General features: G+C 46.4%; 1 protein-coding gene across 5 annotated transcripts in view; it reads right to left on the bottom strand.

The window, feature by feature from the left end:
• The window catches only part of CNTNAP5 (contactin associated protein family member 5), an 885,931-nt gene that overhangs the window by 283,476 nt on the left and 579,204 nt on the right, over nucleotides 1-23,251 (bottom strand). For all 5 annotated transcript variants that reach the window (XM_033947244.1, XM_033947242.1, XM_033947241.1 and 2 more), the window contains 2 exons: nucleotides 14,498-14,647; nucleotides 8,165-8,336 (listed from right to left, as the gene is read on the bottom strand). In XM_033947244.1, coding sequence (XP_033803135.1) covers nucleotides 8,165-8,336; nucleotides 14,498-14,647 — 322 coding nt within the window. The remainder of the gene's footprint in view (nucleotides 1-8,164; nucleotides 8,337-14,497; nucleotides 14,648-23,251) is intronic.

The following is a 23,251-nucleotide window of genomic DNA, read 5'->3' as shown; positions in this document are numbered from 1 at the left end:
CTTAAGCTTCTATTGCTTGAGGTACAAAATAAATATCTCTATATATTTCCCCTTTTTACGAACCTCGTTAGGCTTTTTTATTGCCAGCCGCAGCGCTATGAGCTTTGACGCCCATAGGAATTCTGTGCGCATCGGAACTAATACCACCGCGGCTATCAATAAAAAAAGCCTAATGGGGCTTCGTAAAGGGCGGGGGGTGGGCATAATTTGTAAACCACTTCGGTTGTGGCCACAGAAAGGTCTTATATCAACTACCATCCCTTTTACATATAGACATCCAAGCTATATCAACTACACATGGGAAAACCCACACTCCATTCACGCACCCTCTTATCAAAGAGGTCAAGCGGAAAAAAGTATATGATGGCCTCCTAGCCACACAAGACGCAAAACTCGACAACCAAATCTCCAATCTAGTACTTATGACCCCAGACTACAAAACATTCAGAAAAGAAGTAAAGACGCTACTTTTCAAGAAATTCCTGCAAACGACTTAATACTGCTAGCTCCTTCCCACTTCCCAATACCTTCCCGATTCCTCAAAGCAACCCCATCTACTCTTTATCGCCTCTAGAAATTACCACATATCTTCTTCTTGTAATACGCTTTTTGTAATTCTTTTGTAATCCGCCTTGAACCGCAAGGCAATGGCAGATTAGAAATCTCTAATGTAATGTAACATTTACACCTGCTTTTTTTTCTGCAGATATTTTCAGATGGAAAATAAGACGAAAAAAGTTTAAAATGCAATTTGCATGCATTTTTTTTTTAAAAGTCTCCCTAAAGATGCTCACAGGAATGCCTCTTGCCTGTGCATATTTTTAGCCAGGTGATGGGTGGCATTGGACAGGTACAGATTGACTAGGGAATTATATATACCTAACCCAGTCTCTGGTGTACTATTCGCCAGCAAAAAGAAGGTTGAGAGGGAAGTTTTATTATGCCTTGGCAAAAGCAGCAAACAGAAGCATGAGGTAGATATGTTTTCTTGGCAGAAGATTCATTAAAAAGTCTTATCTCTTCCCCAATAGTAACTGTAACAGGAAGCTCCCCCTCCTGTAAATCCTCTGCATATAACTGATAACTTACTCTGCAAATCAAACATATAGATATTGAATAAAGTAGCTGATTGTGTACAGAATATCTCTGAGCAATACCATTTAGCATAGTATACCTTAAGGAACATTTATCACCTGCTGTATTCAATCAGACAAAACCATCTAAACCATAAAATATTTCCAGAAATTCCAATTTCAACAAGTCGCTTTATCAGAATTCCCTGATTTATGGTATTAAAAGCCGAAGAAATATGAAGTAGCCCTGATTTGTACATACTCCCTGTTGCCCTCTATAAATTACATCAAAACAGGAGAACATCAATATTTTTCTTCCATGTCTAGGGTGGAACTCAAATTGAAGGAGTGAAGGACGTCAGACAAAATTAGTAAAATCATGAGATGTATTTAAATACGTGGGCTCCTTTTGCTGAAAGGCAGTAGAGCAGACATGTCAAACTCTGGCCTGCGGAGTAATAAAATTTGGCCCGCCAGACAATTCCTGCCGCTGCCACAATTTGGCCCGCCATTCCTTCCCTCCCTCCCTCCAGGCTTCCTAGTTCTCCCAGCTGCTTGCACCCTGCCTGCCGCCGGCGTAATCACCGCTGCCGTTGCTCTTCACCAGCATCTGGGGACTCAGGAGGAAGATTCGGACAGTAAAGCAGCCTGCCGAGGCTGTTTTTCTTGCCCCGCGCCTTCACTCTGGGAGCGTTTGCTTGCGTGAGGTTATCTGACTGGAAGAGAGCGTGAGCGCTCAGTGAGCACTGGAGCTCGGTGGTGTTCTTATTTTGGCCAAAGCTGCATGTGCCAAGCGGCAGTGAATGAAATGTTCCCGGAGAGTGCGGGGCCTTATGTAGACCTGGATGAGGTGAGGACAGGTGTCAGGAAACATTTAAATAGACGAGGGATCATGAGTAGGCTAAGGAAACCGTTACAACTGTTGTAGTGGATACAAGAGGTCATGAACTGAAACTGAGGGGCAACAGGCCCAGGACAAATGTCAGGAAGTTCTGTTTCACGCAGCGAGTGGTGGACGCTTGGCATGCTCTCCCAGAGGAGGTTGTGACCGAGACCACCATTCGGGGATTCAAAGGCAAGTTGGATGCACACCTTCTGGCGAATCACATTGAGGGATACGGGTAAACAAGGTATTTATCAGGGAACACCTAGCTTAGCCTCCACGTGCGCGGGTCGCCGGTCTAGATGGACCTAAGGTCTGGTCCGGCGAAGGCATTTCTTAATAGGATTGTTGTAGTTAGTTGGATAAAGGCTGTGCCTTTAATTCTGTGCCTTACATTTGAATGCGTAATATTCATTACATAAGTAGATCAGTACTTTTCTGTTACTTTAAGGTAAAGGTGGTTCCAATTTCCATGACAGCGTGATTCCTTTTACGTCTTACGCTTTGCTCTTTTTTTTTTTTTAATATTTGAATAATGACCAGACAATTAAAGTTACACAAAATAATTTTATTTTCTGTTTTGTGATTACAATAGGCACACTAAAACAGGGGAAACAAATCCACAAAAATCAAACAAGCAAGAGCAAAAGTGGAAATGTCCAATCAGAATAGTGCACAAAAAGTGTCTTTCAACTCATCTGATAAATCCAAATGTCTTTATTCATCCAAAATAACTCATTCATCCAAAGTAACTCAATGACTCGACATGATCATGTTTCGGCCACCCGGCCTGCATCAGGAGTCTTAGGAGTCTTTGGGTATCAATTGGATAAATATGCTCTAAAACACAACGATCAAACCGTTGCTCCGAATCTTGTGACGCTACAAACCAACATGACCTTGCAGTGCACTATTCTGATTGGACATTTCCACTTTTGCTCTTGCTTGTGATTACAATAGGTCAGATTTGAAATATGTATCCTGCCAGAGCTGGTGTTAGACAGCAAGCGAGAACTAGGTCCTAAAAGAGAGGAAAAGTTTAAAAAAAAAAAAAAAAATTATTTTGTTTACATCATAGAGCCTAGTTGGGTTGGCGTGGGGTTGGAGAGGTTGTAACCATACTCTTCTACTAAGACTAAGGGGTCCTTTTATTAAGGTGCACATTTGACGTTCGCTAAATCGTTTAGCGTACCTTAATAAAAGGATCCCTAAGTATCTTAATCAAAAATTTGTCCCACGACTTAGCCTATGTTTTAGATTTCGGCTCCTTATGTGATTGAGTTTGACACCCCTGCGGTAGAGGTTTCTCCCGTGGGCTAGGAATTCTATGAGCGTCAGAGCATTTAACTCGCCGGCCTGTGGTAGAAGCCTCTGCTGCTGTTTAGTAAACCCCAGCAAATGTTCTTTATATAACATTTGCTAAAAATAATGGGGTCCTTTTGCTAAGGTGTACTAACTGATTTAACATGCGCTAAATTCTAAGGCGCCCATAGAATATATTGGATGCCTTAGAATTTAGCACACATTAACTAATCTTCAGCATACACTAAATCGGTTAGTGTGCCTTTAGTAAAAGGAACCCGTTATAAGGATAACACAAGAACATAAGAATTGCCGCTGCTGGGTCAGACCAATGGTCCATCATACCCAGCAGTCCGCTTACACGGTGGCCCTCTGGTCAAAGAGCAGCGCCCTGAGACTAGCCCTACCTGCGTACGTTCTGGTCTAGCAGGAACTTGTCTAACTTTGTCTTGAATCCCTGGAGGGTGTTTTCCCCTATAACAACCTCTGGAAGAGCGTTCCAGTTTTCTACCACTCTCTGGGTGAAGAAGAACTTCCTTACGTTTGTATGGAATCTTTTCCCTTCTAACTTTAGTGAGTGCCCTACTAGAGTCTAGCCTTACCTGCGTACGTTCTGGTTCAACTGGAACTTGTCTAACTTTGCCTTGAATCCCTGAAGGGTGTTTTCACCTATAACAGCCTCCGGAAGAGCGTTCCAGATTTCTACCACTCTCTGGGTGAAGAAGAACTTCCTTATGTTCGTACGGAATCTAACCCTTTTAACTTTAGAGAGTGCCCTCTCGTTCTCTCTACCTTGGAGAGGGTGAACAACCTGTCTTTATCTACTAAGTCTATTCCCTTCAGTATCTTGAATGTTTCGATCATGTCCCCTCTCAGTCTCCTCTTTTTAGAGGAGATAAGGTTTTGTCTTTGCTTATCTTTCCTTCTGTGTCCAAAACACACTCCCTCCCCCACCTCTTCCCCTCCCTTCCTCCATCCTGTCTCCCAAGTTCATGCCTTGTGTCCAAAAAGCACTCCCTCCACCACCTCTTTCCCTCCCTTCATCCTCTTTCCCAAGTTTATGCATTGTGTCAAAAAACGCACACCCTCTCCCACCTCAGTATCTCTTTCCCTCCCTTCCTCTCTCCCAAGTTCATGCCTTCTGTGTCCAAAAACGCACTTCCTCCCCCACCTCTTTCCTTCCCTTCCTCCATCCTCTCTCCCAAGTTCATGCCTTGTGTCCAAAAAGGCACACCCTTTCCCATCTCAGCATCTCTTTCCCTCCCTTCCTCTCTCCCAAGTTCATGTCTTCTGTGTCCAAAAACACATTCCCTCCCCCACCTCAGCATCTCTTTCCCTGCCTTCCTCCATCCTCTTTCCCAAGTTCATGCCTTGTGTCCAAAAATGCACACCCTCCCCCCTTTTGTGTTCCACATTTGCCTCCCAGCCCTCATCTTAGCAACTTTCTCAGCCAAATGGAGCTCAAGCTGCGAGGCTCATCTTCTATTTCCTGCCTGCCCTGTCACGCACACATAGCCGACCGGATGTCTTCCCCGATATCAGCGCTGACGTCGTAGGGCAGGCCTTGCGTAAGCCCTCCCTCCGACGTCAGGGCTGACATCGGGGAAGACTTCCGGTCGGCTATGTGTGCGCGGCAGGGCAGGTAGGAACAGAAGACGAGCCTCGCGGCTCGAGTTGTATTTAACCCCGCGGGTCCCCCGTCATCCCCGTTCAGCTTTCTCCTGTGCACCCCCTTGGGGCATGCACCCGGGGCGGACCTCCCCCCCTAAGTACGCCACTGCCAAAACATGACTAAGGCTGTACAGTGACCACCAAAATATAAGCAAAGGGTCCAATATTCAGCCAAGAGTGATCAGCATTTTGCTGGCTGCCACTGGCATTAAATCCAGAAATTCAATGCAGGTCCATGTCCAGGCACCAGCACTGAATTTCCAGGTTTCCAAATATTCAGCGCTATTCAGCACTTTATCGGCTATGGTTGATCGCTGGAATAATCTTCCACAACAGGTAATTGAGGCAAGCAGCGTGCCAGATTTTAAGAAAAGATGGGATTGGCATGTGGGATCTCTTCATGGAGGTAGTTAGGGGGTGGGCCATTAGTGTGGGCAGACTAGATGGGCCATGGCCCTTTTCTGCCGTTATGTTCTATGTTTCTATGTCACATAAACGCTATGTTACTAAACGGCGGTAGAGGTTTTTTACCACAGGCTGGCAAGGTAAATGCTCCGACGCCCATACAATTCCTATGAGCGTTGGAGCATTTACCTTACCGGCCTGCACTAGAAACCTCTACAGATGTTTAGGAAAAGGAGCCCAAAGATACGCCTGACTTTTATGCGATCCTATGTATGCAGTTAACCAGGCTGGTCAAAGGCTGAATACCGACACTTAGCCAACCAAGTTGTGACTGTCTCCAGAACGCCCCCAAAAGAGCTGGTTTTCATTTCAAGCAGTAACCCATTAAGTGCCAGTGAAAATTAGCAGTTAACCCTGAAAAGACAATTTAACTGTCCAGGAGCCATTTCTGGCTAGTTAAATCTCTTTGAATATTGAACCCAAAGTTATTACGACATGCCATATGGCATCAGTCAAGTGCTATTTATATTGTCTCGATGGGGGACATTATAGGCTGCTTTAGATAACTACTATTCATACCTAGCATACCTAGCATATGTGACCCATCATTTTTTGGCACTCCCCCATCTGTACGAAAAACATGATTTTTAGTAACAAGCCACACGTCACACATGAGTACCTAGGAAAAGGCAGCATCTTACATATTGCAGTGAGCAGTACATCAATACACCCAGACTAGTACAGATCAATCCTGCAGTCAATCCTAACAGAAAACCATGTCTTTCAAACACACAGAACACAGAAAACACCTTCGCCTAGTATGGAATATGTCATCACAAACTAACCCCTCCCCCTTTTACAAAACTGTAGTGTGGATTTTAGCCACGGTGGTAACAGCTCTGACTCTCACGGAATTCTGAGCATCAGAGCTGCTACCACCACAGCTGGCGCTAAAAAACACTCCACAGTTTTGTAAAAGGGGGGATAAAATAGAAATACATAGACAAAGGTTAAATTGAACCAGCAAGAAGCTGGACTCTGCGTACAATGCAACACAACAGAAACAGTGACACATGTCTCCTAAAGCAATAAATAAATAGAAAATTTTTGTTCTACCTTTGTCTTCTCTGGTTTCTGCTTTCCTCATCTTCTTGTTACTCTCTTCCTTCCATCAACTGTAAGCCATCTCTCTGCCCCTACATGGCATCTTCTCTCCTTCTATGCCTCTTCCAGAAACTGTATGCCTCCCCCTTCAATCTCTCCTTTCACCCCCATTGGTCTGGCATCTCTCTCCTCTCCTTCCCTCTCCCAAACCTCTCCTCTGCAATCCCTTTCCATTTTCCCTTCATTTTCCTTTCAACTTATTTTCTGCATCTGTCTAAATTATGTTCTTATTACCCTGTCATCAATTTTCTTTTTTACTACCTACAGCTTACCACCTCTTTCCCTCAACCCCTCCAGTATTTCACTAACTCAATCCTTTTTCCCCCACCATGTGCCCTCCTTTTATTTATCCTCTCCTTCCATCATGTGCCCTCTTTCTCTACCCCTTCCATCTAGTACCTTCTCCTCTCTCTGTCCACTTCCATCCAGTGTCTGTTCCCCTCTTTTTCTCCTCCCCATTTCCTTCCTGCATCTGCTCCCTTATCTCTCCCATCCGCACTTCCATCCAGCATAGGCTCCCCCTCTACCCTCCCCACTACCATCCAATGTCTGCCCTTTCTCTCTCCATCCACCCCTCTTCAATTAGCATCTACCCCTTGTCTCTCCCTTCCCCCACTTCCATCAGCATCTGCCCCCTTTCTTTCCCTCTAATCCAATTCCATCCAGTATCCTTCCCCCTTATGTCTCTCTCCCCTTTCCCTGCACTCCAATTCCATCAGTACCACCCTTCCATACTACCCTGCCCTCTTTCTCTCCCTCCACCACTCTTTCATGCAGCAGTCCTGCTCCCTTCTCTCCCTTCATGCAGCAAGGTCCCACAATTACTGTAGCTGCCGGCTGCCGGTGCACCCCACTCTGATGTACTTGCTCTGGAGCAGAGTCGGCAGCTGCGCTGAGATGCAGGAAGGTCCCGCGATGACTGCGTCTGCCGGGTCCACCCCCTCCAATGTAACTTACTTCTTCCGGAGCAGAGCCAGCAGACGTAGTCATCGTGGGACCTTCCTGTACCTCAGCGTGGCTGTCGACTCTGCACCAGAGCAAGTATGTCGGAGGGAGTACACCGGCAGCCGCGCTGAGGTGCAGGTCCTGTTGCACAGTAGGGCAGGATGTTCCGGACCCGGATCTGGCCGGCTGTGCACCCACCTAGGGCTTGCACCCGTGGCTGTCCGCCCCCCCACCCCATTTGGTACCCCACTGCTACTAGTCATAGTAATTCTGGTTAGCCACTTGTGATGTGCTCCCTTTTTCAAATTAGAGCAAACTTTTACTACTAAAATTGATGTCTCTTTAATAAACTGCACTACTTTAAAAAAAAAAACAAAAAAAAAACATACAGAAACATGCTGAAAAACTTTTGAGGGTATTATCTGGCTTTTTATGAGATGCCATTAAGTTTTCCTCATTTATATAATTCAAATGAGATTGTTACAAACTGACATAAAAACGCCATTTAGACTTTGAGTCAAAAAGTACATTTTGTTTCCACTCGGTTATTTCTTTGCTGAAAGATTTATCGAATGTTAAGTCTTTATTTCCTCGATAAATAAACCCTTGCTGTACAAAAGAAGTCAATTACGTATTTTTTTTATAAAGAATATTGGGATTAGGATGTCTCTTGCAGGATGTTCACATCTCCTGCTAGAGTGACACAAAAGATTAAAATTACCTATCCTTGATGCTGCAAAGATCAATGCGCAAGTCACTGAAATTCCCCAGGGAGCCTTGTTGAACTAAAACGAGATCTTTTGGCTGGTTATCAATACTGATGAGTCTCATACAACCTTGGAAGGCAATAATAGGATTTAGGCACTGGGAGTCGGTGAAATTATCCGGGCACCCTGCAGAAAACAAAAGACGGAGTAAAATATATCAGAATGACAATTATTTATTTCACTTGGGCCTTAGCAGTAAAGGATCACAAGGGCTGAGCATTCTTAATGCTTCATTTAAGACATTGAACTGTGTTAAAACCAAAGGCATGGTGTGAGCACCTTGTAAATGGAGATACTGACGTTATGAGCTCCTTTTACTAAGCTGCGTTAGCGTTTTTAGCACGCGCACGCTAACCCTGCGCTACATGGCTAGAACTAACGCCAGCTCAATGCTGGCATTAGCGTGCAGTGCGCGCTATTCCATGCGTTAAAGCAGCTTAGTAAAAGGAGCCCTATATCAACCCATAAAATAACTATTTTTGAAATAGAATTGTTAAATACTGATATGGCTTAAGGCATTTATTTTTCGACTTTTACTGGAACTTCACAAATCAGCTACTTGCCAGTTGTAATTCTATTCAGCTTTTTTATATGATCTGTCTGTTTTCTGATTGTCCTTTGTACCATACATCTGAACTGGATATTTTTTGAGACAAAATGCTGAGTAAAATTCTACCTTTTTGACGCTATTATGAAATCTTAGGCCCTTCCATTACAAAGCCGTGCTAGCATTCTTAGCGCAGGCTGCGGCGGTGAGAACTCCAACGCTTATAGGAATCCTATGAGCATCTGAGTTCTTACTGCCGTGGCTGGCATTAAAAACACTATTGTGGCTTTGTAAAGGAGGGGGTAAACCTCTTCTTTTTCTGTCCATTCCAAAGCTGCATTTAACCATTTTCCTGTAATGAATGAAAGTCCCTCATTCTCATGTGCATCCTGTTTGCCTGTTTTCAGTAGACTACAAGGTTTATGGAACGGGGTCTGTCCCTTAGATGTATATGTATCCAGTATTCTATACCTATAACTGTACTGCCCCTGTATCACTGCATGGTGCGACCTCATCTGGAGTATTGCGTTCAATTCTGGTCTCCTTATCTCAAGAAAAATACAGTGGCGCTAGGAAAGGTTCAAAGAAGAGCGACAAAGATGGTAAAGGGATGGAACTCCTCTCGTATGAGGAAAGACTAAAACAATTAGGGCTCTTCAGCTTGGAAAAGATTCGACTGAGGGGAGATATGATTGAAGTCTACAAAATCATGAATGGAGTAGAAAGGGTACAAGTAGGTAGATTTTTCACTCTGTCAAAAATTACACAGACTAGGGGACACTCGATGAAGATACAGGGAAATACTTGTAAAACCAATAGGAGGAAAAAAAAATTCACTCAGAGAATAGGTAAGCTCTGGAACACGTTGCCAGAGGATGTGGTAAGAGCGGATAGCGTAGCTGGTTTTAAGAAAGGTTTGGACAAGTTCCTGGAGGAAAAGTCCATAGTCTGTCATTGAGAAAGACATGGGGGAAGCCACTGCTTGCCTGGATTGGTAGCATGGAATGTTGCTAGTCTTTGGGATTCTAGAATCTTGTTACTCTCTGGGATTCTGGAATCTTGCTATTCTTTGAGATTCTGTATGGAATGTTGCTACTCCTTGGGTTTTGGCCAGGTGCTAGTGACCTGGATTGGCCACCATGAGAATGATGGACCATTGATCTGACCCAGTAAGGCTATTCTTATGTTCATATGTTCTGCACACAGGGGCAGATTTAAAAAATATCGCCAAAATTTAGGTCCCAAAATTATGGGTGGTAATGGCCACTGATGTGAAATTGCCATTACAGAACAGAAAAAATATTCCGATATGTTGACATACACTGCTGGCACCTACTTATCTAACCAGGCACAGAGGTCAGAGGAAATAATGAATTTTCCCAGTTGATCTGTTTATTTATTTAAATAATTATATACCGCATGCAACTATGCAGTTTCCTATCAAATACATAAAATCTTGTTTTCCTGCGATTACCAACATATAACATAGACATGTCTAAACATCAATAATCATCCCTCTTATGAATAGGGATAGAGCGCAAATTCAATCAATTGAGAAATACAAGCAAGCTTCTAAATCGTACATTGCTAAATGGTATTTTGGAACGATAGAAAAAGCGGGAATGCATTTCTTTGCCACTGTGACTACTTTTTGTCCCATTTACATTTCTTTATCTGTAAGAAGGCATTTTTTTTTAAACTGTGTAAAAGTGCCATCAAAATTCCAAAACTAATTTATACACTTCTGCTCACATCTGGTCTTTACCATGCACAAGGCTCCTGGGTTATTTTATATTCATATTTGCATATTTATAAAGTATGAGTTTAGTGCAAACACCATTCAACCCCCATCCTGGGAATACCTCTGCTGGCTGTGTTAGAGCTGTGTATATATACAGGCTGACTGTGCATCAACTTGGTATTCATAATGGATGCACAGTTTTTCCATGGTTATAATAATGCATTTTGACTTGTATAAAACATTGCTTTATGTGCAGAACTGGCTTTAGATAAACTCAGAGCAGTGGTGTACCAACCCCCCCCCCCTTATGGGGGTGCACAGCCGGCCAGATCCGGAACCTCCTGGGACCTGCACTTCAGCGCGGCTGCCGGTCCACCCCTGCGGCCAAGAAAAAGGCTAAGAAACCGGCGGGAGCGGCGGAAGCGTCCTTTAAGGAACACCCTCCCGATCTGGCTTTCTCCCACCCCCTTCGTGACGCCACCGGACAGCGTTCTGAGCCATTGGTCGACCTTGCCTGGGCGCTGCGAGACAAGGCAAGGTTGACCAATGGCTGAGAACGCTGTCCGGTGGCATCACAAAGGGGGCGGGATAGAGCCAGATCAGAAGGGTGTTCCTTAAACTAAGGACGATTTTGCCTCTCCCGCCAGCTTCTTAGCCTTTTTCGGACTGTAAAAGTAGTGTACCAAGGGTGGGGCGGGGGTGGGGCATGGGGGTAAAAAAAAATGATGGGCCCCGGGTGTCACATACCCTAGGTACGCCACTGACTCAGAGTGAAACAATAACACAAGGCAAACAGGAAAAGAGGGAAAAAAACCCAAAATGGAAAAAATAAAAAGAGGTGGAGGCAGTGTCGTAGTAAGAGGGGTGGGGGATCCGTCCTGGGCGCAGTCTTCCTCGGGGCACTGGTCTTCCTCCTGTTCTCCACCCCCCCCTTCCCACTCCTTCCCCTGCCGTGCGCACGCCCTTCTCCCGCACCTTTTTAACTTCAGCGCGAGGAGCCACGAACAAAAAAAAAAGCGGCTTCGGCGCTCTCTCTGACGTCGCTTCCAGGACCCGCGCCCAAGAAGCGACGTCAGAGAGAGCGCCAAAGCCGACGGGAGCAACAAGTTCGTGGCTACTTTTGCCAAAGATAAAAAGGAGCGGGGAAGGGGCGTGCTGTGCGCATGACAGGGAACGGAAGAGGGGCGCTGCCAGCCTGAGCCTACGCCACTGGGTGGAGCCTCAAACCGGAGGAAGAAGGATTTATTGAAGGGTCGACGCAGCATGTATTTTGGGCAATTGCCTTTGGAGCTTATTTTCAAAAGGCAAACCCGTTCCCAAAACAGCATCAAATGGCACTCGGACATTTTATTCACCAAAACGTCCAAACTGACATTTTCAGAAACCTATTTTCTGGGCGATTTTCTATGCCATTTGTCAGTAGTTCATCTAAATTCCAAGGGGATATGTTAAGAGACTTGTTTTGGATGGGTTAGGGTGGGCTTGTGATCTCTTGCAAGGATCCAAGTTTTGGCATGTTAAAAACAGCGCCTTCCTCAGTGGGTACGTCTGTAGCGTCTTGAAACAAATTCCCAAAAATGCTGAAAAGTGAAGACACGCCAAACTCTGAAAGCCTTTAAAAGCGAAAGTGAAGAGAAGGAGTAGTGGTGTAGTGAAGTATCTATGTAAGGGATCTGGCCAATCGGAATCTCAGGCCACTCCCAGCGTATCCTAGAATGCGCTGGGAGATGGGAGTAAGATTCTGGTTGGTCCAGGTGCCTAAGCCCCCTCCTATGGGAGGGGGCCTTAAGTGCCTGGGACAATCAGGGACTTAGCTCCTCCCTGGTGCTACCTAAGGTGCACCGGGAAGGGGCAGGCCCACCATTCCAGGGAAGGCAGGCCTGCCAGCCAGATGCAGGAAGGACCCTTCTGGCTGGTCATCTAAAAAAGTTTAGGGGGGTCAGGATAGGCTTGGGGGTTCCAGGTGGGGGTGGGGGGTCCAGTGGGGGTGGGCTTGGGGGATCCAGGTAGGCTAACATGGGGGACTGGAGGGGCTGTATGGCAGGAGAGACTGGGCATCTCTCCTGACGGCGATCATTGCGGGGGGTGGGGGTGGGGGACTGACTGATAAGAGAGATTGGGCATCTCTCCTGTTGGGGATCATTACAGTATGGTGGTGTGGTGTCCGGCAGGAGAGATCGGGCATCTCTCCTGCCGGTTATCTTTGGGGGGGGGGAGGGTGTCCAACAGTAGAGATTGGGCATCTCTCCTGCCGGTGATCGTTGAGGGGGGGGTGTCCAACAGGAGAGATTGGGCAAATCTCCTGCCGGTGATCTTTGGGCGGGGAGGGTGTCCAACAGGAGAGATTGGGCATCTCTCTTGCCAATGATCGTTATGGGCTTCTTCGGAGGAATTGGGCATCTCTCCTGCTATAGTCTTTGCAGAGGTGGGGGAACGGATTTCCCAATTCTCTATTATGGCAGGCGCTGGATAGAGAATCGTGCTGTTGGGCGAAGGACTGGTCCCTCCTACGCCTAAAAGGCCTTGGTTTGGGACTTGGATGAATTTTTGGTTGGGAATATGTTTTAAAGATAGTCGTAGTGGCGGTCTGGGCGATTAAATGCCTGAACGTACAGGTAGGCCATTCTCGGAAAAAAAAGCACATTTTTGATGGGGGTTTTTTGAGAATGGATATTACCCTGCTGCCAACTTTGGGCACTTAGCGCCTTAGGCCAAAACAGGGCTTAGACTTTTTTTTATTTTGCCCTTCCACATGAACAAAATCTTTGCCTGTAGAGTTTGATATTACCCTAAATTTACTCAGGGAATCAATTAAGGTTCAGTCAGTAGCATAGTAAGGGGTGTGTGGACCACCCTGGGCCCCAAGTCAGTGGGGGTGCTGGCACCTCTGCACTCCGCCCTATCATACCATGCCACCCTCGCGCCATCCCTACCTCTCCCCCCCACTCCATACCTCTGTATTATATTTGCTAATACAAGCAACTTCTACCTGTTGCTCACGTCAGCCTGGTTCCCCTCTGAATCTCTTCTGGGTCACGGGGCCAGGATGTGACATCAGAGGGAAATCCAATGCTGGCGCGAGGAGCATGCTTGCAGAAGTCACTGACGCTGGCAAAGATTAAGATGTACAGGGGGAGGAAGAGCGCATGGAAGGAGTGGGGGTGCAGGGGGCGTCACTCTCCGGACGACCCCTACCCTTACTACGCTCTGGGCTCAGTTATGTACCACTTTGAATAGAAGAAACAAATAAGCTGTGATCTCATTATAAAAATATCCCCAGGGAACATAAGCATGTCATTTGAAAGACAGTCTCCCTCCCCCCCAGAAAATAATGTTTTCTTTGTATGTGCAAAGTGACTCGGAGCATGTGACCCCCACCTCCAAAATAATGGTTCACAGTCTTAAGCGCGAGAGACAAACGCGGGCCGACAATTCAGCGCAAGGAAAACCTTTTAAAGGGCTCTGACGGGGGATGTTGGTGGGGAACCCCCACACTTTACTTAATAGGGATCGCGCTGGCATTGGGGGGAGGTTGGGGGGCTGTAACCCCACATTATACTTGAAACTTAACTTTTCCCCTATTTTTTAGGGAATAAGTTAAGTTTTCAGAATAATAGGGGGGTTACAGCCCCCGTACCCCCCAACACGGCAGAGCGATCCCTATTAAGTAGAGTGGGGGGGGGAGGTTCCCCCCACACCCCGTCGGAGCCCTTTAAAAGAAGGTTTTCCTGCGGCGCGCTGAAGTCTTGCGCTGAATTCTCGGCGCGCGTTTGCCTCGCGTGATGTTGTCCTGTCACCAAAATAATAGCTGTTCCCAGAATAAATCTGCAACCAGATATTTGCATGAACTGGAGAAGCAGCTATCTCATTTTAAAAATGCCCCCAGGGAACATAAACATGTCATTTGAAAGACAGTCTCCCCCAAAATAATAATAACGTTTTCACGGAACAGTTTCTTTTCTTTGTGTGCGCAGAGTGTCTCGGAGCATGTGACCTCACCTCCGAAATAATAGCTGTTCCCAGAATAAATCTGCAATAAGATGTTTGCATGAGCAGGAGACGCTGCATCATTATCCAGAGTGAGAGTAATGCGGTGTCTTTTGGCATTGATGTTAACAGCGTGCCAGAGCCCGTCATTCAGATTGCTACCTGCGAAACAAGCAGAACACAAACGGCTCAACAATCCAGAGCGGCGTCTTCTTTTCCAGCACTACAGAAAAGTAGGGACGTAAGCCAGACCTTACCTCTTCTCTCACTGCAGTAGAGGGAAGCAAAGGAAATTAAGATATTTGGCAGAATGGACATCAGCCTTCAGCCATCACATTGGCATGCACATTCCTTTTCCCTCGTCCTTCCTGTCGTCATTTGAACTAATGCATGGGGCAAAAAGAACTTACCGTGGGTTTATTACCGTTCAAATGTAACCAAGCGGTCTCCACCGTTCTCCACAACTTCAGTATCATGTGAACATTCACATTTCCCACCACTGAAATGTTACTCAAATATAAACCAAACTAAATGTCATTGACGAGCGCTGAAAACTCCAAATGACAAGGTTTGCGGTCCTGATGCTCTGGACCCAGACACTGCAGGCACCAATTGTGTGGGTCCGTTAGAGAGATCGGGCGTGCACACCGCTGGCACTTCTTGAAGCCCGGTTGGGGGGGCATGAAGGGAAACACGGCCTCCGCAAAATCAAACCCGGAGGTCTGTATGATTACAACAGGCCCCGCCGGGGCCGGTTAAAGAAACAAAGAAAAATTAGAGAAAATTTTTTTTTTTTTTTTTTTAAGTAGAAAAAAGAACCCGAAAGGGAAAATGACCAAAAAAGATCAAAAAAAGCGCGAGCGGGAAGGCAAAAAGAGAGTTTTCAACAGCCGTTGAAAGCACACGCGTCTTCTTCGCTCCGCGGAAACGAAGAAACTGGGGACCACGCACTCCTCCGTCGGGCGGGAAGGCACTCGCACATGCGCGGTGCGGCCAACTAGAACTTTCTAGTTAAAAAGGCCCGTACCGGGGCTCCGTCGGTGACGTCACCCATATGTTAAGAATATGCTGCCTGCTTGTCCTGGGATAACTCATAAGAACATAAGAAACGCCTTCACCGGATCAGACCTAGGTCCATCTAGTCCGGCGATCCGCACACGCGGAGGCCCAGTTAGGTGCTCTCTGTTGGAGACCCGGATTTCCCGTATCCCCCGATATGATTTGCAAGAAGGTGTGCATCCAACTAGCGCGTGAAACCCTGTACACTAGTCTCCGCCACAACCTCCTCCGGGAGAGCATTCCACGCGCTCGCCACTCGCTGTGTGAAACAGAACTTCCTGACATTTGTCCTGAACCTGCTGCCACACAGTTTCAGGCTAGGACCTCTCGTCCGTGTCACATCTGAAAATGTCAGTAATGCTTCTTCCTGGTCTATTATGTCAAATCCTTTTAATATTTTAAAAGTCTCTATCAAATCCCCTCTCAAGCTTCTCTTTTCGAGGGTGAACAGTCCCAGTTTTCTGAGGCGTTCTTGGTAGCTCAAATTCTCCATACCTTTGACTAGTTTCGCCCCACAATGACCCTTCAAATTCAAAGAAACATTCCAAACTCCGAAACTCCCAATTAATGGGGAATGATCGCTAAATTTACCACTGCAACAGAACCACCCAAATTCTCTCCACCAATACCCCGTATTAATAAACCAACCCCAGAAGGGAAGGTGGGTGGGTTGTCAGCTTCCCCGCGGCTCCTGAAACAAAGTTAATGCCGGCCGAAACTTTTTCCCCTCAGTTTTCGTAGCTCGGGCTTCGATGGGTGCACTGTCTAGCGACAGTCCACCGATCACCACTGCACAGAACCTGTCCCCACCTCACTACAGCGTCTTATTCCCCACCCTCCACCCTTCCAGTCTCTTACCCAACATCTCAAAGATATAAACAACTCATTAATGCTCAAAGAGGGTAAAATATATTACGTGGGGGGGAAATCAGCTCAGCCAAGTTATGGCGCCCTCATTTAACCTTGACGATGCCAACTTAATATTAAATTAAAAGACTCAAAAATGGCTAGGAAAGAACTGCAGATTTTAAGGGCAATTCTATAACGAGGGCCATACTTTATATTTATAAAAATGCAGCATTACCAGCACTTTCACAGGTAAGTGTACACGTGCATATGGCTCAAACCAACTAAGAGCTCTTCTGTAAAGGAGTGGCAAAATGGGGCATCCACATGGGTGGAGTACTGGAGACATAGGCAAAGCTACCACTTCCACATACTATTTACAGCAGGGATATCAAAGTCCCTCCTCGAGGGCCGCAATCCAGTCGGGCTTTCAGGATTTCCGCAATGAAGATGCATGAGATCTGTTTGCATGCATTGCTTTCATTGTATGCTAATAGATCTCCTGCATATTCATTGGGGAAATCCTGAAAACCCCACTGGATTGCGGCCCTCGAGGAGGGACTCTGACACCCCTGATTTACAGAATAAAGTAAATTATGTGCATCCTTGCCTCATATAAGTTCTCACACTCATGGCAGATCTGATGTAATTGTGGGCACCTACCGGTCAATTTCCAACCTGCGGCAGGCAGTGCGGTGATCACCCGCTACCAATGCTGACCCCTAATATTCAATGCTGGGCTGTTTCCAGCCTAAAAAAAAGATTCTTTATTTAAAAAATTATAGACCGCATACAACTATGCGGTTTCCCTATCACATAAAATCTTGTTTTCCTGTGATTACAAACATAATTCTAATTATTGCTTAAATTCTAATTATTGTCAATTAGTGCTAATAATTCCTAGTTATTGCCCAGTCGTCAGCGCTGATTAGCTCGTTATTCAATTAAGCGGCATGCGCAAATTGGCCACAAAGCCAAATTTTCACGCACATATAGAATCTGGGGAAAGTGTCCTTTATAGAACGCTAGTTTAGCAAGGATCTTTCTGGCGCCAATTTTTGGACACCATTTACTAAATTTGGTTTACAAGCATAAATGTAGGAGCTGAATCAGTTGCATAGTAAGGGGGGGCCAGGGGGAAGACCACCCTAGGCACCATCTTGCGGAGGCATCAGTGAATCTCCTCTTATCTCCCCCCCTCCACATACCTCTTTAAGGGGTCCTTTTATTAAGGTGAGCTAACCAATTTAGCGCATGATAAAGATAAAGCGCGTGTGAAATGCCAAGACATCTATTATATTCCTATGGGCATCTTAACATTTAGCACGCGCTAATCTTTAGCGGGCGCTAAATCGGTTAGCGCACCTTAATAAAAGGACCCCTAAATGTTCGCCAACGCGAACACCATCTTGCACCTACTGCTCGCGCCGGCCTCGGCTCCTTTCTGACACCTCTTCCTGGCCGCAGGACCAGGGCATGACGTCAAAAGGGCGCCGAGGCCGGTGCAAGCAGCTGGTGGGGATGCTGCTCTCGTGCTGGCAAACGTTTCTTAATGTGCAGGGAGACACGTTTAACGGGTCCTACGTTGCAGTTTGCGATCGGATCAGACCCGCCCCAAGGCAGCAGAAATGTGAAACGCCGACCACCATTGGTGTACCGATCATCTGTTTGAGACAAGTTATTATCTGTCTCAATTATATTGAGTTTTTATTGCACAGAGCTCTTTCATGTTCCAGAGGAGGGTTTTTTTTGCCGGAATATCTTGAACTACCATTGTGGGGTGGGAGGGTCTATTTCTTAGGCTTTTTCCCTTTGGCCCGTCCTAGAGCTTTCTGCTTTACCTTGTGTTGGTCGCCTACATGAAGAAGGACACAGTACTACTCGAAAGGATCCAGAGAAGAGTGATTAAGATGGTTAAGGGGTTGGAGGAGTTGCCATACAGTGAGAGATTGGAGAAACTGGGCCTCTTCTCCCTTGATAAGAGGAGACTGAGAGGGGACATGATCGAAACATTCAAGATACTGAAGGGAATAGACCTAGTAGATAAAGACAGGTTGTTCACCCTCTCCAAGGTAGGGAGAACGAGAGGGCACTCTCTAAAGTTGAAAGGGGATAGATTCCGTACAAACGTAAGGAAGTTCTTCTTCACCCAGAGAGTGGTGGAAAACTGGAACGCTCTTCCGGAGGCTGTTATAGGGGAAAACACCCTCCATGGATTCAAGACAAAGTAGATAAAGACAGGTTGTTCATCCCCTCCAAAGTAGAGAGAACGAGAGGGCACTCTCTAAAGTTGAAAAGGGATAGATTCGGTACAAACGTAAAAAGTTCTTCTTCAGCCAGAGAGTGGTGGAAAACTGAAAACACTCTCCAAAGATACAAGACAAAGTTAGACAAGTTCCAGCTGAACCAGAACATACGCAGGAAAGGCTAGATTCTAGTAGGGCACTCATCAAAATTAGAAGGGAAAAGATTCCGTACAAGTGTAAGGAAAATCTTCTTCACCCAGTGAGTGGTAGAAAACTGGAACGCTCTTCCGGAGTCTTTTAGAGGGGAAAACACTCTCCAGAGATTCAAGAAAAGGTTGGATAAGTTCCTACTGGAACAGAACATACGCAGGTAAGGCTAGACTCAAATAGGGTGCTGGTCTTTGACCTAAGGGCCACCGCATGAGCGGACTGCTGGGCACGATGGTCCACTTGTCTGACCCAGCAGCGGCAATTCTTATGTTCTTATGTGTCGTACGCTTTTAATACTGGATTTTCATTGTATCTGTGCCATTTAGGAAAACATTTCAAGAAGTACATGGGGGCGGGGGGTAGAGAGCTGCATGGGAACGGGGACGACGGGAATCCCGCGGGACCCGCGGGCATCCCGCGGGTTCCCCCTTCGGGTCAAGGGGATCCCGTGGGGACGCCCCCTAGGGTCATGGGAATCCCGTGGGGATGCCCCCTAGGGTCGCGGGGATCCCGTGGGGATGCCTCCGAGGGTCGCGGGGTTCCAGCGGGGCTGGATGTACTCAGTCGCGTGGCTCTTCTTCTCCCTACCTGCTCTGCTTGCAGCACAGAGTCGAACGGAAGTCTTCCCAACGTCAGCGCTGACGTCGGAGGGGAGGGAGGGCTTAAACAAAGCCCTCCCTCCCTCCAACGTCAGCGCTGAGGTCAGGAAGACTTCCGTTCGGCTCTGTGCTGCAGGCAGGGCAGGTAAGGAGAAGGAGAGTAGCCTCGCGGTTCGAGTGGCTACTAAGGGAGGGGGGCGGTCCATCCCGGGTGCAGCACAGCCAGCCAGGTCCCCTTACTTTTGTGGCACTTCCCCGACCGACCGACCGACAATAGCCCCGGTCCGACAATCCTCCCTGCCCTGTAGCCGCGAATCTAAATTACCTTCTTACAGCAGCTGTAAGAAGGTAATTTAGATTCACGGTTAAGGGCAGGGAGGTTTATCGGACCGGGGCTGTTGTCGGTCGGTCGGTCGGGGAAGCGCCATAAAAGTAAGGGGACCTGGCCAGCTGTGCTGTACCCGGGGCGGGAGAGAAGGAGGGGGGAGAAAGACGCTGAAAGCACTGAAGACAAAGGGGTGGAGAAGGACGCTGAAAGGCCATGGGGAAGACGGGCAGGGGGGGAAGGACTTTGAATTCTGAAAGCACTTGTGGAAGACAGAGGAGGGAGGAGGACGCTGAAAGCACATGGGGAAGACAAAGGGGTGGAGAAGGACGCTGAAAGGCCATGGGAAGGGTGGGGAGGGAAGGACTCTGAAAGCACTTGTGGAAGACAGAGGGGGGAGAAGGATGATGAAAGCACATGGGGAAGACAAAGGGGTGGAGAAGGACGCTGAAAGGATATGGGGAAGCAGAGGGGGGAGAAGGACGCTGACAGGACATGGGGAAGATAGGGGGGAGAAGGACGCTGAAAGGAAATGGGGAAGAGAAAGTAGGGAGAAGACGCTGGCAGGGAAGAAGACAGATGCCAGACTATGGGGGGAGCGGAGGGAAGAAGATGGGTGCCAGACCAATTTGGAAGGGGGAAGAAAGGGAGAGGCACAGTAACAGAGCAAATGGAAGATGCAGAAGGAAGAGAGACAGTGGATGGAAGGAATTGAATGAGAACATGAGGAAAGCAGAAACCAGGCAACAAAGGTAGGAAAATGATTCTATTTCTTTTTTTTTTTTTTTTGCTTCAGGATAAAGTAGTATATTAGTTGTGTTGATAAAAATTTATAAACATTAGAGGCTCTGGTAGAAACCCGTTTACAAAGTATGTATTCTTCTCAATTAATATTTTCAAATTAATAAAGTCTTTTTGCTTATTTGTAAATGAGTTTCTACCAGAGCCTTTAATTCAGTAGCATAATTAAATGAAATAACTATTTCTGAAGTTTATAGGGACGGGTGGGGACGGAGGGGATTCCTCGCGGGGACGGGTGGGGACGGAGGGATTCCTCACGGGGACAGGTGGGGACGGGTGGGACTTTGGTGGGGACGGGTGGGATTTCTGTCCCTGCGCAACTCTCTAGCGGGGGGCTCATGGCGTGACGGAGAAGAGCAAGGGAGTGCACGGCTGCAGAACATGCTGCTTTTCAGCGCATGGAACTTTTGAAGAGCTACATTGAAGCGTGCAGGTACCCCCGCGAGACTTGTTTTGAGGCACCTTAATTTTGAAGTATTTAAGGCTTTGGTACTCATTTACCTCCTCTTTTGCAAAGGTGCGCTAAGCTTTTTATTGCGTGCTAAACACACGCTAAACGCTAACACGAGCATGTTATCCTATGGACACATTAGCAGTTAGCGTTGATTTAATGGGCGCTAAATCCGCGCTAAAACGCTTAGCGCACCTTTGTGAAAGAGGGCCTTAGTCTTTTATGTAAACAGCTTTTTGGGGTTTCCCTGAGGTAGAAAACGAAACATGGTCTGTGTCGGGCCCCCTACAAATGTGACGCATTTAAGATAAGTTGCACTTTTTTTTTTAGTTTATTTTGATGCTTATGACTGCATGCTATTTTTCACCTAAAATTCAAAATGTGCAATGATTGGTCGGCGAGCATTTAAATGTGAGATAAACATCTCATACAGTCTCCGGATCTTTGAGCATATTTCAACACACCGATACTATCGTTTATTTTTATAGTTATTAACAGTTCTTGTGCTGTTTGACATTCTTGCACAAGGGCATTGATGCGTATAGTTGGTCAATTCTGTAGTGGCATCTTGGGGCTAAGAGGGGAGAGTGTGGCGCAGTGGTTAAAGCTACAGCCTCTGCACCCTGAGGTTGTGGGTTCAAACCCACGCTTCTCCTTGTGACCCTGGGTAAGTCACTTAATTCCACCCTCTAGGTATTTTAGATTGTGAGCCCCCCAGGACAGACAGGAAAAAATGCTTGAGTACCTGAATAAATTCATGTAAACCATTCTGACCTCCCTTGGGATAACAGTATAGAAAACTGAATAAATAGTGTGAAACGTTTCAGCCTCTGATAACCAGAGCTGGTACTGTGATGTCATAATGCCTAAGAGCCAACCTCATCAGTGATGTCACAATGGCTTCTGTCAGCATAGCTATTGCTAGCATTCTTATTGGCATTACTAATGTCAGCGAAGGCCTATGGGAAATTATATCAATCTGACTCTGGATGCAGAATTCTGTGCTCCTGCACCGAATTCACATACATTAATCATTCAGCCAGACTGGATTGTTTTTTAAAAAGATAGGCTGCTTGAATGGGACAAAGAAGCCAGAGACTAATCCCATCTACCATGCCTGCAAGTATCACACCCTCCTTATCAATTAAATTAACCATTGTTTCAAACAGTTTACAAATTCTAAACAGAAAGATACTGGGACATACAATAGTTTCTATACACAGAATAAGATTCCAAGCTATAAAAGCCTCCTTTCTGCAACACATCTGCAGCTCTAGCTCTCTCTCTTTCTCTGTCTATCCTTCTCTTTATCTATGGAATACGAAGCTTGGACCATCACCCCATCCCCCTTTTTCTCTCTCTCTGCCTCTCCTTAGAACTTCAGGCTTCTATGTCTCTCTTTTCCTCTGAACTCTGTAAGGCAGGGAAACTGCGTTGCTCTCTCATAAATTGTAATGCTTATAAATATTGCTTTTCTGTAAGCCTATTTCTATAATATATTCTTTATGCAATCACCTCTGGCTGTGCCTCTTTGATTCTACTTCCTGGTGAATCATCTGTGAGGGAACTGAACCCTGGACCTGGCGTTTGTAAGGGTGCCTCTCAAGTGACCCCACCAACCATACATTGTGGGGGCCACTAACAAACCTTACAGCTTCATTGTCCTTACTTGACTCACTTTCACTACATTTTGATTTCTACAGTGGTTATAGTGGTTAAAGCTACAGCCTCAGCACCCTGAGGTTGTGGGTTCAAACCCACGCTGCTCCTTGTGACCCTGGGCAAGTCACTTAATCCTCCCCCATTGCCCAGGTACATTAGATAGATTGTGAGCCCACTGGAACAGACAGGGAAATATGCTTAAGTACCTGAACAAATTCATGTAAACCGTTCTGAGCTCCCCTGGGAGAACAGTATAGATGAAATTGAATAAATAAATAGCATGAAAAGCTTCAGCCTCTGATAACCAGAGCTGCTATTGTGACATCATACCGCCTCATTCCATCAGTGATGTCACAATAGCTTGATTGTCCTATACTTGGTTCACTTTTGCTACGGTTTGATATCTAGAGTGGTGCGGTGGTTAAAGCTACAGCCTCATCACCCTGGGGTTGTGGGTTCAAACCCACACTGCTCCTTGTGACCCTGGGCAAGTCACTTAACCCCTCCATTGCCCCAGGTACATTAGATAGATTGTGACAGGACAGACAGGGAAAAATGCTTTAATAC

The sequence above is a fragment of the Geotrypetes seraphini genome, chromosome 5 (assembly GCF_902459505.1).
Source record: "Geotrypetes seraphini chromosome 5, aGeoSer1.1, whole genome shotgun sequence".
NCBI lineage: Eukaryota > Metazoa > Chordata > Amphibia > Gymnophiona > Dermophiidae > Geotrypetes > Geotrypetes seraphini.
The sequence above is the reverse complement of the archived record's forward strand: the minus strand, read 5'-3'. Positions and strand labels throughout refer to the sequence as shown.